The following is a 13620-nucleotide window of genomic DNA, read 5'->3' on the forward strand; positions in this document are numbered from 1 at the left end:
CAAAATTTTCTATGAAACGACACACAGGAATAAAGAGTGGATGTCTAAAAAGGTCTCTCTTAAGATCGAATTTTATTATCAGAACTATCAATGTGGCAAATCTTTGTTTCACACCAAACTTTTACTTAACCCTGCCAATCATGTTGAACTTAACTGTATCCTGAAAGCTGTGTCCTCTTGGTAAAAGGCATGGAAACAGTTTTCAGATAAAACAGAAGTATCATTTCTGAATTTGAGACATATTTCAATACGATTACATAAAGAATCATCTGGAAATTTATTAATGAAAGAAAAACGTACCTAAATTTGAGAGATGTTTTGGAAATATATTATCTACCCGGGACTTGAAATATCAATTCCATCTATTGGCCATGTTTGTATCTTCTAAGCATGTGACTTTCTCTCTGCAAAATTGTACAATATTGAGGAACAAAGATTGCACAGATAAAAGAGAAACAACTCCATGGTGTTATATTTTTTCTTGAGAAGCTAATAGTCAAACAGCTGCTCAAGAAATTCCCCACCTTTTATGGAACCCAAAGATTTATTACTGTGTTCATAAGAGACTTCCAATGGGTCCTATCCTGAGTCAGATCAATAAAATCCACATCCTCCTTCTGTAGTAATGTAGGATCCATGATATTACATATATATTTATAGTTTTAATATATGTTGCACACTAATTAAAATGTTTGTCAGAGAATACTAAAAACAGTCTTTTTATTGTACTTATTGCATCTCTGTATCTCAAGCTTGGATATCTGCATACAGTTCGCTATTCCATGAGGGTCTCGTTCATAATATAAAATAATATAAAACATCAATAACGTGAGTTGCCATGACTCCATTTAAGCCAACAGATTACGATGACCAGATAAAACTAACTGAACAGGACACATGGCAGAACAGTGCAAATTTTCCTTCCTGGTTTCATCAAGCACCACACCATGAAGACAGATTCTTAACCTTGCCATTAGATGGAGAGAGTCATTGGGTTCATGCCCCAGTGATTTATCCCTGGGGCAAAAGAGCCCATTTTACCTATTAATAGGATGGGTGGGTCCCAGGACCAGTCTGGATACTGTGGAGAAGGGAAAAATTTCTATGTCCACTCAGAATCAAAGTTCAGTCCCCTCATTGCACAACCTGCAACATAATCTCTACACTAACTGAGCCATCCTGCCTCTGCCAGATATAGTGTGTACATCAGAAAGTCCATCTGTGAATCTAAACCATGACAGTCACAGGTTGCAGTTCTTACTGATGTTTCTTAGCTTGATGTGTATTCATGAGAAAGTTGGATACTCATCTGTGCAATCTGGTTTCCTCTAAGCAATCTTCTTCTCTGTTAGAAATTAAAGTACAGCGAGTAATACTATATTTCAGCATCTCTTGTAGTCTTCTTCTGTCTAGGAGTATAATGCGACATCAATAAGAAATCTGTAAGCGAAGAGGCTGTGAGAACAAGCACTCTGCTTGTACTGGTTCTCACGGCCTCTTCGCTTACAGATTTCTTATTTTTCCTTCTACCCTGAAGATGGAGGCGATAAGTTCCTCCGAAACGTCGGTTAACACCACATCTACACGGTGTCACATCCCAAAAGACTGCTTTCTTCATAGTCACCGCCATGAAAACCTCAAATCATACAATATCAATATACATTTAGGTGACACTAATGCACTAAAATGTTCGTTGCACTATATATTTCGCCCACACACGGTCATCTTCAGGTATCCACTGCACTGTGCATTTCGTCAACAGTACTCTTAAAGTATGTTATTGTTGTTATTATTATTAATTTTGGTGTTACAGGATGTTTGTTCTTCCTATCTTTTGTATTGTGGTTGTTCCGTGCCCCATTGTGTGCACCACTCCCTTGGTCATGTGTATCTTGAGTTGATTTGTGTTCCTTGTATGTGTTCATCATACCCAGGCGTTTCTAGTGATGTGGAGTGTAGTTGTGAAGTGGTGCTGTGTGGTCCGGTATGTGTTCATCATACCCAGGCGTTTCTAGTGATGTGGAGTGTAGTTGTGAAGTGGTGCTGTGTGGTCCGGTATGTGTTCATCATACCCAGGCGTTTCTAGTGATGTGGAGTGTAGTTGTGAAGTGGTGCTGTGTGGTCCGGTATGTGTTCATCATACCCAGGCGTTTCTAGTGATGTGGAGTGTAGTTGTGAAGTGGTGCTGTGTGGTCCGGTATGTGTTCATCATACCCAGGCGTTTCTAGTGATGTGGAGTGTAGTTGTGAAGTGGTGCTGTGTGGTCCGGTATGTGTTCATCATACCCAGGCGTTTCTAGTGATGTGGAGTGTAGTTGTGAAGTGGTGCTGTGTGGTCCGGTATGTGTTCATCATACCCAGGCGTTTCTAGTGATGTGGAGTGTAGTTGTGAAGTGGTGCTGTGTGGTCCAGTATGTGGGTACAGACATTGTGGAGGAACCTGCTGCTTCCATCTTCAGGAGAGAATGTTTCTCCAAAATGATGTAACAACTGAACTGACTACACATAACCACAATCTAAATATAGAACAGTTTTTTTCCCTTCTTTTTCTCCAGTCAAACGGACACCAGAGGCTCTTTCCCGATTGGGCTGGGGTGTGAAGCTGACCTCTAGTTCCAAGGCCAAGAATGGTGGAGCTATACCTCCACTTTCCAACATGATTTCAAGATGTGGTGCTTAATTAATTAAGGACAGTGACAGCTTTACCATTTTTACCTTTTTGCATTCAAAGTAAAACTTAACAATTTTTGCTGCATTAGGCAGAAGATCATTATGTTGAATGTGTGATGTTGCAGGCCATGTTGTGAAGCAGAAATGGGCCATATTGAGGGACGTATTTAGGAGGGAGCTGAAGAAGCATCTTTGTGGCATACCTGGAGGTCCTCATGGGCAGACCATCTCCTACAAGTCAAGATGGATATATTTTCCACACATGCTGTTCCTGAAGGATGTTATGCAGGTTTCAGAGAATGCAGATGAAGATGAACCATTTTCAAGTATTTTTTTTTGTGAAAGGTGAAGATTTAGATGGCACCGAATTGAAAGAAAACTATTCCAGTAGTGGCACAGCTAGTAGTAGTGCTATTGTGCAAGATACAAGGAACAAATCAACGCAAGATATATACAACCAAGGAAGTGGAACAGAACAGCTGCACTACAAAATATATAACACCAAAATTAATAGTAATAATAACAAAAATGGGATACTTTAAAGAGTATCATTTGACAAAGTGTACAGTGCAGTGGATTCCTTAAAATATGTTGCCAGAAGATGCCCCTGGGTGGCTGAAACATGTAGAGTACAGACACAGAATGTATATATATTTTAGTGAAAATCTGAACATTTTTACAAACATTTTAGTGAATGACATGTGTATTAGTGTCACCTAAATGTATACTGATACTGTGGCATTATAGAGAGAAGACTACAAGAGCTACAAAGAGTACTACCTGTAGATGTCTTTATAATGGAGTTAGTTAAGTCTATAGATATTCACATGAGAACATTTCCTCCCAAAACATGAAATTTTTCTACAAGAGGTGTTTGAATATACTCTGTACACCATTATTGAAATTAATCGCTAACTATTATCTGAAGTAGATATTATTACTTTTAAAATGTTAAAAAATGGACATATTAGACATTTTTGATATTGTAAGCTATTCTTATTCTCTATTATCTGAGTTTTACAGGACAGTAATTGTATCTGCATGCAATAATCACGTTTACATACACACACATCAGCAAAAAGCATGAATGATAGTTGTGTATTTAAGCAATTTGCAATCTGATTGTCCTGATGTACTTCAGACATTGCTAAGCCTGCACACAAATTTAAAACTCTTCACTACACATTCCAAACATTTCACATCTAAGTGGGAATAAATGCAAGGATTAATACTGCAATCCACAGCATGACAGTTCCAGACACTGTGCTATGTAAGATCTTAGTTCTAACTTTCGCTCTAATTCCATTTCGCTTATGCTCATTTATGTAGGTCATGACAGGATGTGGCATCCACCATTCAATAATTCCCATGTAATTGCACCCATTGTGTGTAAAGGCTTGCTGCTATGTTCGTGCAGTGGGAGATGCTTTAGGACGGACAGATTGCATTTTAAAAACAAAAGAGTGTGGCAAATCGATTACAAAACGCAACCACATACAAAAAAGTTAAAAAAAAGATATAATACACTGCACTAAAATGATTCACAGATCTATACACATATATTTCTCTTCAGTGTGTATGATGTCACTGCCACCTTATCCAGTGAGATTCATTTATTTGCTTGTGTTATATTCCCAAGCAAAGCGTCTTCAACAGCAGATTCATGTCTTCGTGGTAATGAACTCACAAACGTGGTATAAAAGTTCAGTGGGGGCCAAATTGCAGGCGTAGATCAGCTGTGTTGTAACAGAGTACATTTTATAATACTGACAGATCCTGTTCTGAACAAAACACACACCAGAGACTTCAAGTATTGCTTGTATATTATATCACTTGACATCAACAAAATGTGCCCACCAACATACAAAGGAACTCTCTCTCCAGGCAACCATGAGCTCTAACATCCCGCCATATTCGACATGCAGTACAGGAGTTATTTTATAGAAACCAATTTGTTGTTTCTTTTCAGCCACTTCTGTCACTACGTATCAGAACTCCAGCATGGGCCATTATCAGGCTATTATCAGTCTAGACCTCAAGCTCAGTATTACACTTACAATGCATCAGCTGTGTTCATAAGAGATCCTTTTTGACGACTGAGAAATTCATGACTAAATTTATTAACCATGATTATCATGAATGACTGAAGGCTGAAAAGCTAATGGATCCAACAGCATTGGTAGATCGATCATTGTAATTTGAGGTTCTCATAGCACTGACTGTGCACGGACGTGACGCTGTGTAGTCTGGTGAAGTTCACTCACCTTTCTGAAGCACTATGTTTCCCTGAAATGTTGACAAACTTCCACCAGACTACACAGCCAAATAACACAGAAGACAGCTTGAGTATAATTATTGTTAACAGCAACTTCATTGATGAATATGTAACCTTCATGAAGGCCCTTTATAAAAACAGATGACACACTATAAAACTTAACAGTGCCCTGTACTACCTAATGCTGTGACCATTTGATGACCCTTGATGGGTGTGAAATTGTGTAGTGGGATAAGGAATCCACAAAAAAAGAACATGGCAGATGTGTTGCACACCTGTGGTTTATATAAAATGAATTCAATATTGTGTTTTAAGAGTTATATAGTAGTTTAATACTGAAAGGTAAGTTGATGGAGAGACATGAGTTAACTGTCAATTTAAAACACTCCATAGCATTCAACGATTCCTGACAGACAAAACTCAATATGCTGAAACATCAACAGTGTTCATCAATCACTGTGGGTTATAGCAGTCATGGCTGTAGCAATATCAAGCAAAGCAACAACATGAATGAATTCACTGCCCCAACACAGACACTATCATCTGGTGACTATAAGGGCAGTTGAATGCCTTTGGAAGCTCTTAGATAATAGGAAACAGAAATGTCCTTCGCATATAAAGGCATGCTACCGTGTAGCGCAACATTGGACAGCCAAACATGCTGGCCATATTGGTGACTTCAAGCGCAATCTAGTGATGCCAAAACTGTAAGAACCCAACAAACTGTCCGCTACTTTCAAATTATCTTGTAAATTAATGCAACATTACACAAAACAAAGACAACACAAGCAACTTGGACCCCCATTTGTGCTTATGGGTACAGTGTTTCTACCCAGGGGAGGGCGAAGTTCTGGTGGATGAGGTGGCCGCAGGCTGCTGCTGCTGCTGGCCGCCATCTCCTAGCGATAGGGCCTGAACAATTCGTGGATCCGCCTTGCTGCCTTCACGAAATTCTTCCAGGGTAAGGCGATCATCGTGGTTCTTATCCATCTGGTCGAAGATCTTGTCCACTCGCTTCTGTGGCGTGTTATCATCTTCTGATGTAGGCTGCTGGCCCTGTGGCGAGGCAATGACCTTGCATAAGTAACAGTGAACCCTTCCCACACTGCAGTGACACAGCACAGCGAGGTGAAGACTGTTAAACTAAAGAGGGGAGCAATATATTTGGGTACCATCACCTAGTCCCAATCCAGAAGAACACAATATCAATCTGCACATGCACGCAAGATGAGAAATACACAATGAATGAAACCGTCTATGAAGAACTGCTGGAAGTGGCTGCGGAACAAGCATGCCTGATCTTGTGCCATGAAACATGGCATGTCTTGCAGCTGGGCAGGTTTACCTTATCCTGCAACTGATAATACTGCCAGCTGCAGAATTCGTGCTGTTATCCACTTTCTTCACTCTTCACTCACTTATTTTTTATGTAAGACTTGAGGTTTCCATGCTGGTGAATGTTGGAACACATTTTATGTACATACGGGAAGATCGCATGATTTATTCCAAATGAGGTAACTGGATTTTTCAATCCTTCCAGCCATACTGTGGGCCTGGGCTCAAGTCGGCATCTGACAGAAATGAGTACCAGGAATCTTCTTGGGGGTAAAGGGTAGCCAGCATGTAGGGCTGACAATCTTACTGCCATCTGTGAGCCAAATGGCTAGAAAATGTGGGAGCCTCGACATCTCACAACCCTATGGGTCTCCACGGCCTGTTACAGGGATAGCTTTACTTTTACTTTAAGTAACATGAAAGTAATTACAATATCTCAGCCACAAAGCAGTATACTAGTAAGAAATTATTATTAATCAACACCTGTTGAGCAAACTAATGTTTCTGCCTGTGTTGTGGTGCTACTGACAATCAACCTATAACACCATACTGTTCAGCAGCCAACACTGATCTACATACCACCATCTGGTATATGGCATCCACTATGTTGTACATCTCGTCTCGGGTGATGAAGCCATCATTGTCAACATCATACAGCCGAAACGCCCCTGAAACAACACACACCGCTGTACTCGCTAGGAACGGGGAAATATTTGTGCCTACTTACCAAACTACTTTCTTCAACCCTGAAGATGGAGGTACCATTTTCCTCCGAAAAGTTTTTACATATATACCAAATTACATTCTTCCATCCTGAGAACAGATGCGCCATTTTACTCTGAAACGCTGGTATCTATGTTCAAAACTACATTTTAAATATTTAATATGGAAGCATTATTCTCCTTCGAAACATTGGTAAACTTTATTCCTCTAAGGAAGAACCTTTTTCTCCGTAACGTCCGTACTTATCTACCAAACTACACAGCATAAAGTTTTAATGCGTAAAATATGGATTCTACATAACATAAAAAAATTCATGACGTAATAGCGGGTCGGTAAGCCTTGCGCCTTGAAGTCAGGCTACTCACAATGCAACTTCTCGTCCAGGTTCCCTCGTGACGTAATCGAAAGAGCTCGGATGAACTCTTCAAACTCAATGGAGCCGTCCTGGGAACAAGAGCGACACAAGAGCATGTTACGTTACTGGTACATCTGTCAATGGATTTGGTGCGAAAGCAAGCGACGTTCAGAATGCCCGAACGCCTCAGGCAAAGTGTGAACATGAGCCCGACAAGTACGGGCGTATCGAGCCATCACCCCTCTCAGGTTCGAAGTTAAGGGTGACACGAGCTCATATTTGAAATCTCTGTCCGTTTTTCCTAAACTGGGGGTGTTTGAGAACAGGGTGCTGAGGAGAATATTTGGACCGAAGAGGGATGAAGTGACAGGAGGTTGGAGGAAACTGCATAATGAGGAGCTTCATAACTTGTACTCTTCTCCAAGTATAATTAGAATGATCAAGTCAAGGAGGATGAGGTGAGCAGGGCATGTAGCACGAATGGAAAGAAGGGGAATACATATAGAATATTGGTGGGAAAGCCAGAAGGAAAGAGATTACCGGGAAGACAAAGACGTAGGTGGGTGGACAATATTAGAGAGATTTGAGGCTTTCACGGCGGTGACTATGAAGAAAGCAGTCTTCTGGGATTTGGCACCGTGTATATGTGGTGTTAACCGACGTTTCGGAGGAACGTATCGCCTCCATCTTCAGGGTAGAAGAAAAAGTATAAGAAATCTGCAAGTGACAAGACCGTGAGAACGGTCTGCTTTCACCGTTCTCACGGTCTTGTCGCTTGCAGATTTCTTATACTTTTTCTTCTACCCTGAAGATGGAGGCGATACGTTCCTCCGAAACGTCGGTTAACACCACATATACACGGTACCAAATCCCAGAAGACTGCTTTCTTCAATATTAGAGAGGTGGGATGGGATAGTAAGGATTGGACTGGTCTGGCTCAGGATAGGGACTAGTGGATGGCTCTTGTGAATATGCTAATGAACCTTCGGGTTCCATAAAATGCTGGGAAGTTCTTGAGTAGCTGAGCGACTGCCGGCTTCACAAGAAGGGCTCAGCTCCATGAGTGAGTGAGACTTTTATTCCTAATCACATATGACAGGTTTCGATGGTGAAAGTCACCATCAGATGGAATACAAAGAAAAACATTTAAAAACGCCCACTGTAAGGCAACTGTTAAGGGAATATATTAAACGTAAAAGGAAGAAAGCCAGGCCGGACGCCAGTCACACCGCGCCTTCCTGCGTCCACTGCATATCCGTGACGTGTGCGGTTCAGGTCTTGTATAATTTCGGGCTGTCCTTTATACTCGCAGGAGCCGGGATAGCGACTGGCTACGGGCTGCACGACTGAGGAGTCGGAGTTCGAGTCCCGGTAGGGTCAAGAATTTTCTCTTCTCCACGTCGTCAAGACTGGCTCAGGGGTCCACCCAACCTCCTATCCAATGTGTTGCGGGAGAAAAGCTGACCACTCACTTCCAGCTAGTGCCGAGGTCAAGAAAATGTGGATCTATACATCCACTCCCCCATACGCCTTCATGGCGTGGTGCTTAACTCGTTGAGCACAGGGACAACTTTACCTTTAACTTTATACTCGCCTGGTACACTTTCATTCTTCCTCTACTTGCGCTCTCCCAGTTACCCGAAACCAAATTACAATTCCGTGCCGTGGGTTAATCTCGGCATTTAGGCGAGCAGCCGGGTGTTACGTGTAATGAACCCGCAGTGGAGAGCCGACGTGGTGACGTGGCACTGTGGTCTGTATATATAGACGTGTGGAGAAGTGGAGGTACAACTCCACGCATTCTAAGTCTCGGCAGTAGATGGAGGTAAGCGATCATATTCAGACTTCGGCTGCATTGCAGCCCGGGATGTAGACCTGGTGCACGCTGGATAGGAGGTTGGTTGAGGCCTCAAGCGGTTTGAGGCTACAGAGATGAGAAAAATCTCTTGTTCCTGCTGGGGAATCGAGCCCCAATTCGTCGGCCGGCCAACTGAGAGCACGTCGCTGCACCCAGCCTGTGCAGGGAGTGGGGAGGGATTTCCAACAAATGCAGTGGGATAAACCAGACAAGTCAGAGAACGTTTCAAGATAAATGCCTTGAAGTGAAATGGATAAACTGGTATCAGTACGTTCTATCCCATTAGCTTACTTTGACGGCTGCCAGACGTCCGCGGCGAAAGACGGCTCCGAGCAAACCGAAGGTAGTTTACACACTGGCCAGTAGATGTAGCTTGCGAGAGCAGAAGTCGTTGATGGCGTTTAGGCATTTACTTTGAAATTTTGAATTCCATTTATCTAGGTATTGTAACATGTAGACCCACTTCCAAGTAACCGCTTTGTAAACAGGCGACAGTATAACATCCGTTGCTAGGGAACAGCTCTCTGGGCACGTTGCTTCCCCGATGACGAGAAAACACACAATAATGGTAGAGACGTTTTCTCTGCGGTCCGTGCAGTTTCAGTTGTGAGAAATGACAAGCTGGCAGCTGAGGTCGGGGACAGTTCTGGGATCCAGAAAAAGGGCAACGTCCGACTTGAAAGCCGCTACCAAGCAACGGCTAGCGAAGACCGAGAAGACTTCAGGTGTACTGTAGCTACAGTGATCTCTGGGATATGTAACTCAGTGAGATTGTCGTAACGTTCAATTAATCCGATTGCCAAGCCAAACACCGCCTATAGGTGTTCAATCACGTGACAGTATTATGAATACAAAAGATTAGACAGTAAACCAGCTGGTGAGGAATGAACAAAGGTATAATGCCAAAGGCCGCGCTACAGCTCAAGCGGTTAGTTGCTGGCTTCCCACCGCGGTGGCCCGGGTTCGATCCCGGGTCTGATCAAGTGGGATTTGTGGTGGACAAATTGGCGCTGGGGCAGGTTTTCTCCGAGTACTTCGGTTTCCCCTGCCAATCTTCATTCCACAATCACCCTCACCTATCATCTGGGGCTGGTACACCAGGCCAGAAGTGGCCTCAGTCCCACCCCACTAGCAATACAAAAGATATAATGCCAAAGAATTTTGAACACGAAACCAAAAGAGAAATGTCCAGTAGGAAGTTGCGGATGAGAGACGTCACACGAATGGAAGGAATAGCGTGGGAGGAATTTGAGTAGACAGATGAAGAGGCTTGGTCTGTGGGCGACCCACACAAAGTGAGAAGAAAGGGAACGGAAGTAGATTCTGAAGCAGCTGCAACACACTGGGGGGGGGGGGGNTACTGGAGTCTACTGTCACAGACTCGGAGAGTGGGTCAGTCAGTTTGCTGATTACTTCTAGTGCGTCACGTATAGCCATGCCAACAGACGTAATGAACGTGATTCCTTATTTCAGCCTGTCACCTGAAGAAGGAAACGGAACCAGTTTCCGAAACGTGAGGGTAAAAAAGAACTGAGACGATTAACAAGGCCTAATAGCAGTAAAAAGACTGAGTGTGGAGAGTTTGGTGTTGCACAAAAATATTTGTTCCTATATCCCACCAATACTACGAAAATTACAAGACAAAATTGCGCGGAGACATGAAAGGTCACTCAAATGCTTATAACTACGGATACTAAACCAATATTCTGAATCATAAAAATCATATAAATAATGTCTAATATTCATTCAGTCCGTACCTCACAGAAACACACTCCGTCTCCATAGCAACGCCGAACCGGTTAATGCTGTTTAGGGAAATAATCGCTGTTTACTGTGAGAACCATACGGAACACATAAATACACTGTGTGGGCAGAATGCAGAGTTTTAGTATCTTGAAGTCCATACCTCACAGGGAACACACTCCGTCTCCATAGCAACGCCCAACCGGTTAATGCTGTTTAGGGAAACAGTCGCTGTTTACTGTGAGAACCATACGGAACACATAAATACGCTGTGTGGGTTGAAGGCGGCGGTACATACAGTTATGCAGCCTGAGGGTGTTTGAGAACTGGGGCCTGAACATGAAGCGACATGAGGACTGAGGCAGCTGCACAATGAAGATCTCCGTAACTTGTACTCGACAGAGTGTGTTAAGATGCTCAAATTAAGGTGGGTGATATCGGCAAGTAACGTAGCATGACTGGAAGAGAAAAGAAATTGATACAAAATTTTATTAGGAAAACCAGAAAGAAAAAAAAAACAGTTAGACGGCCTATGCATGATGGGAGGATGGCATTAAAACGGATAATATATAAATAAAATGAGGTGGTGTGGATTGGATTCATCTGGCTCAGGATAGGGACCAGTGACTGGGCACCTGTGAACACGGTAATGAAGCTTCGGTTTCCATAAAGTGTTGGGAAATATTTACACTCGGCAAGCACTGCCAGCCTCCCTGATGTTGGTGTAACTCTCGTATATTCGTACTTAGAAGCGCTTGGTCCATTGTCCGATATTCTGAAATGTCGACTGGTGACACCGGACCCACAGACGGGGATCAGCTCTTTCTAACGGATGCAACTGAGTAGGTAGCTCTGCCCTGAAGATGGCATCACATCCACTTCCCGAAACATTGTGCTTTGTGCTTATATTCTGGTTCCGGTTCGAATATCAGCAGAAACACCCGGTATCCTGACCGGGGGTTTTCATGATTTTACTCTGTCCCGATTATGCAACGGCGATGCACGCAGTATAACTACTGAGAGCGTCGTCACAAAGCGCACAGGAGATCCAAGGGGTCAGTTCGTGTTTCTAATCTTACGTCAATCAGCGAGCGGTCAGCGTTTCCCAGCGCACAAACCACGTCAGAGTGGAACTGCCGCTGATTCCGGGCCGAGACAGCTTATCGGCATGTGGGGGGAGGGGGAATTATCGATTTGGAAACTTCCAGACGTGCAGATTTGCATAATATTTGGGGGCAGCACACACGGCCTCGGCCACAACACAAACACATGCGAGGACCTGCGTCCAGTGTCTGGGGCATAGACACAGAGTGATGGGTCTACTATTTAAATTAGTTACTTGTTCCAGCAGCTCAGGCGGTTAGTTGCCGGCTTGCCGCCACGGCGGCCTGGGTTCGAGCCCAGGTCAGGATTTTTGGTGGACTTAGTGGCACTGGGGCAGGTTTCCTTCGAGTATTTCAGTTTCCCCTGCCAATTCTCATTCCACTGACTGCTCCACAATCATTATCATCTTCAGCCTGGGCTTGTACAACAGGCCAGTTACTGGCCGCAGTACTAACTGCTCTGTCTCGCCCCACACCTCACGAAACTAAAACAGAGGAACTTCGATAATCCGACGCAATGAAAGCACTGGAGCGTTCAGAGCATCACACCGTTCGGATTACTGGACTTCAAATGAAAAAATTATAATTTTTAGTAAACATTATTTATTCAAATTCATAACTTGTACCCTTCTCCAAGTATAACTAGAATGATCAAGTCAAGGTGGATGAAGTTGGCAGGGCATGTAGCACGAATGGGGGAGAAGAGGAATGCATATAGGAAATTGGTGGGAAAGCCAGAAGGAAAGAGACCACTGGGAAGACCAAGGCGTAGGTGGGTGGACAATATTGAAATGGATCTTAGAGAGACAGATTGGGATGGTGTGGATTGGATTGGTTCAGGATAGGGACCAGTGAAGGGCTCTTGTGAACACGGTAATGAACCTTCTGGTTCCATAAAATGCTGGGAAATTCTTGAGTAGCTGCAGATTTGGTTTCTCCTCAAGAAGGGCTCGGCTCCATGAGTAAGTAAGTAATTTATTCAAAAGATTTGGGGTACTTTTGTATATAAACACTGACCGGAACCCCCGGACGTTCGGCTACACGCCGGGCTCGGGTCACATGTCCCACCGCCCAGAGAGGCGGCCCAGGTTTCACAAGAATTCATTCTCACTGGGTGGAAGTAGAACTGGAGTAAACCAGTAATATTTGGAGATGCCGACATTTTTCGTGGCACCGTACGTCAGTTCGGATGTACGTGGGTTCGAATTACAGAGGCGGCTGTCAGGGCCGAGGCTATATAACGTCGGACGGCAGGATGACTACTGAACAATGAATTGGTAAGGATGTGGAAGGAGACACTAGTAGCCCAATTACACGTACTGTCCTGCCGTTCGGCTGGAGGGAGTGAAGCATCAGTCCGCATTACGGGTGTCCTAGTCTGTGTTCCAAAGCTGGTTGCAACTTCTCCACAGGCCGCGCCATAGCTCATGCGGTTAGTCGCTGGCTTCCCGGCCCGGGTTCGATCCCGGGTCTGGTCAAGTGGGATCTATGGTGCACAAAATGGCGCCGGGGCAGGTTTTCTCCGAGTACTTCGGTTTCCGCTGCCAATCTTCATTCCA

General features: G+C 43.7%; 1 protein-coding gene across 1 annotated transcript in view; it reads right to left on the reverse strand.

Annotated features, from left to right (window-relative positions):
• Positions 1-2647: 2647 nt before the first annotated feature.
• The window catches only part of LOC111866571 (frequenin-1), a 54559-nt gene continuing 43586 nt past the window's right edge, over positions 2648-13620 (reverse strand). Inside the window, exons 5-7 of the mRNA XM_023855639.2 lie at positions 7368-7446; positions 6859-6947; positions 2648-6000 (exon numbers count right to left, since the gene is read on the reverse strand). Coding sequence (XP_023711407.1) covers positions 5773-6000; positions 6859-6947; positions 7368-7446 — 396 coding nt within the window. The 3' untranslated portion in view covers positions 2648-5772. The remainder of the gene's footprint in view (positions 6001-6858; positions 6948-7367; positions 7447-13620) is intronic.

Source organism: Cryptotermes secundus, unplaced genomic scaffold (genome assembly GCF_002891405.2).
Source record: "Cryptotermes secundus unplaced genomic scaffold, Csec_1.0 scaffold575, whole genome shotgun sequence".
Taxonomy (NCBI): domain Eukaryota; kingdom Metazoa; phylum Arthropoda; class Insecta; order Blattodea; family Kalotermitidae; genus Cryptotermes; species Cryptotermes secundus.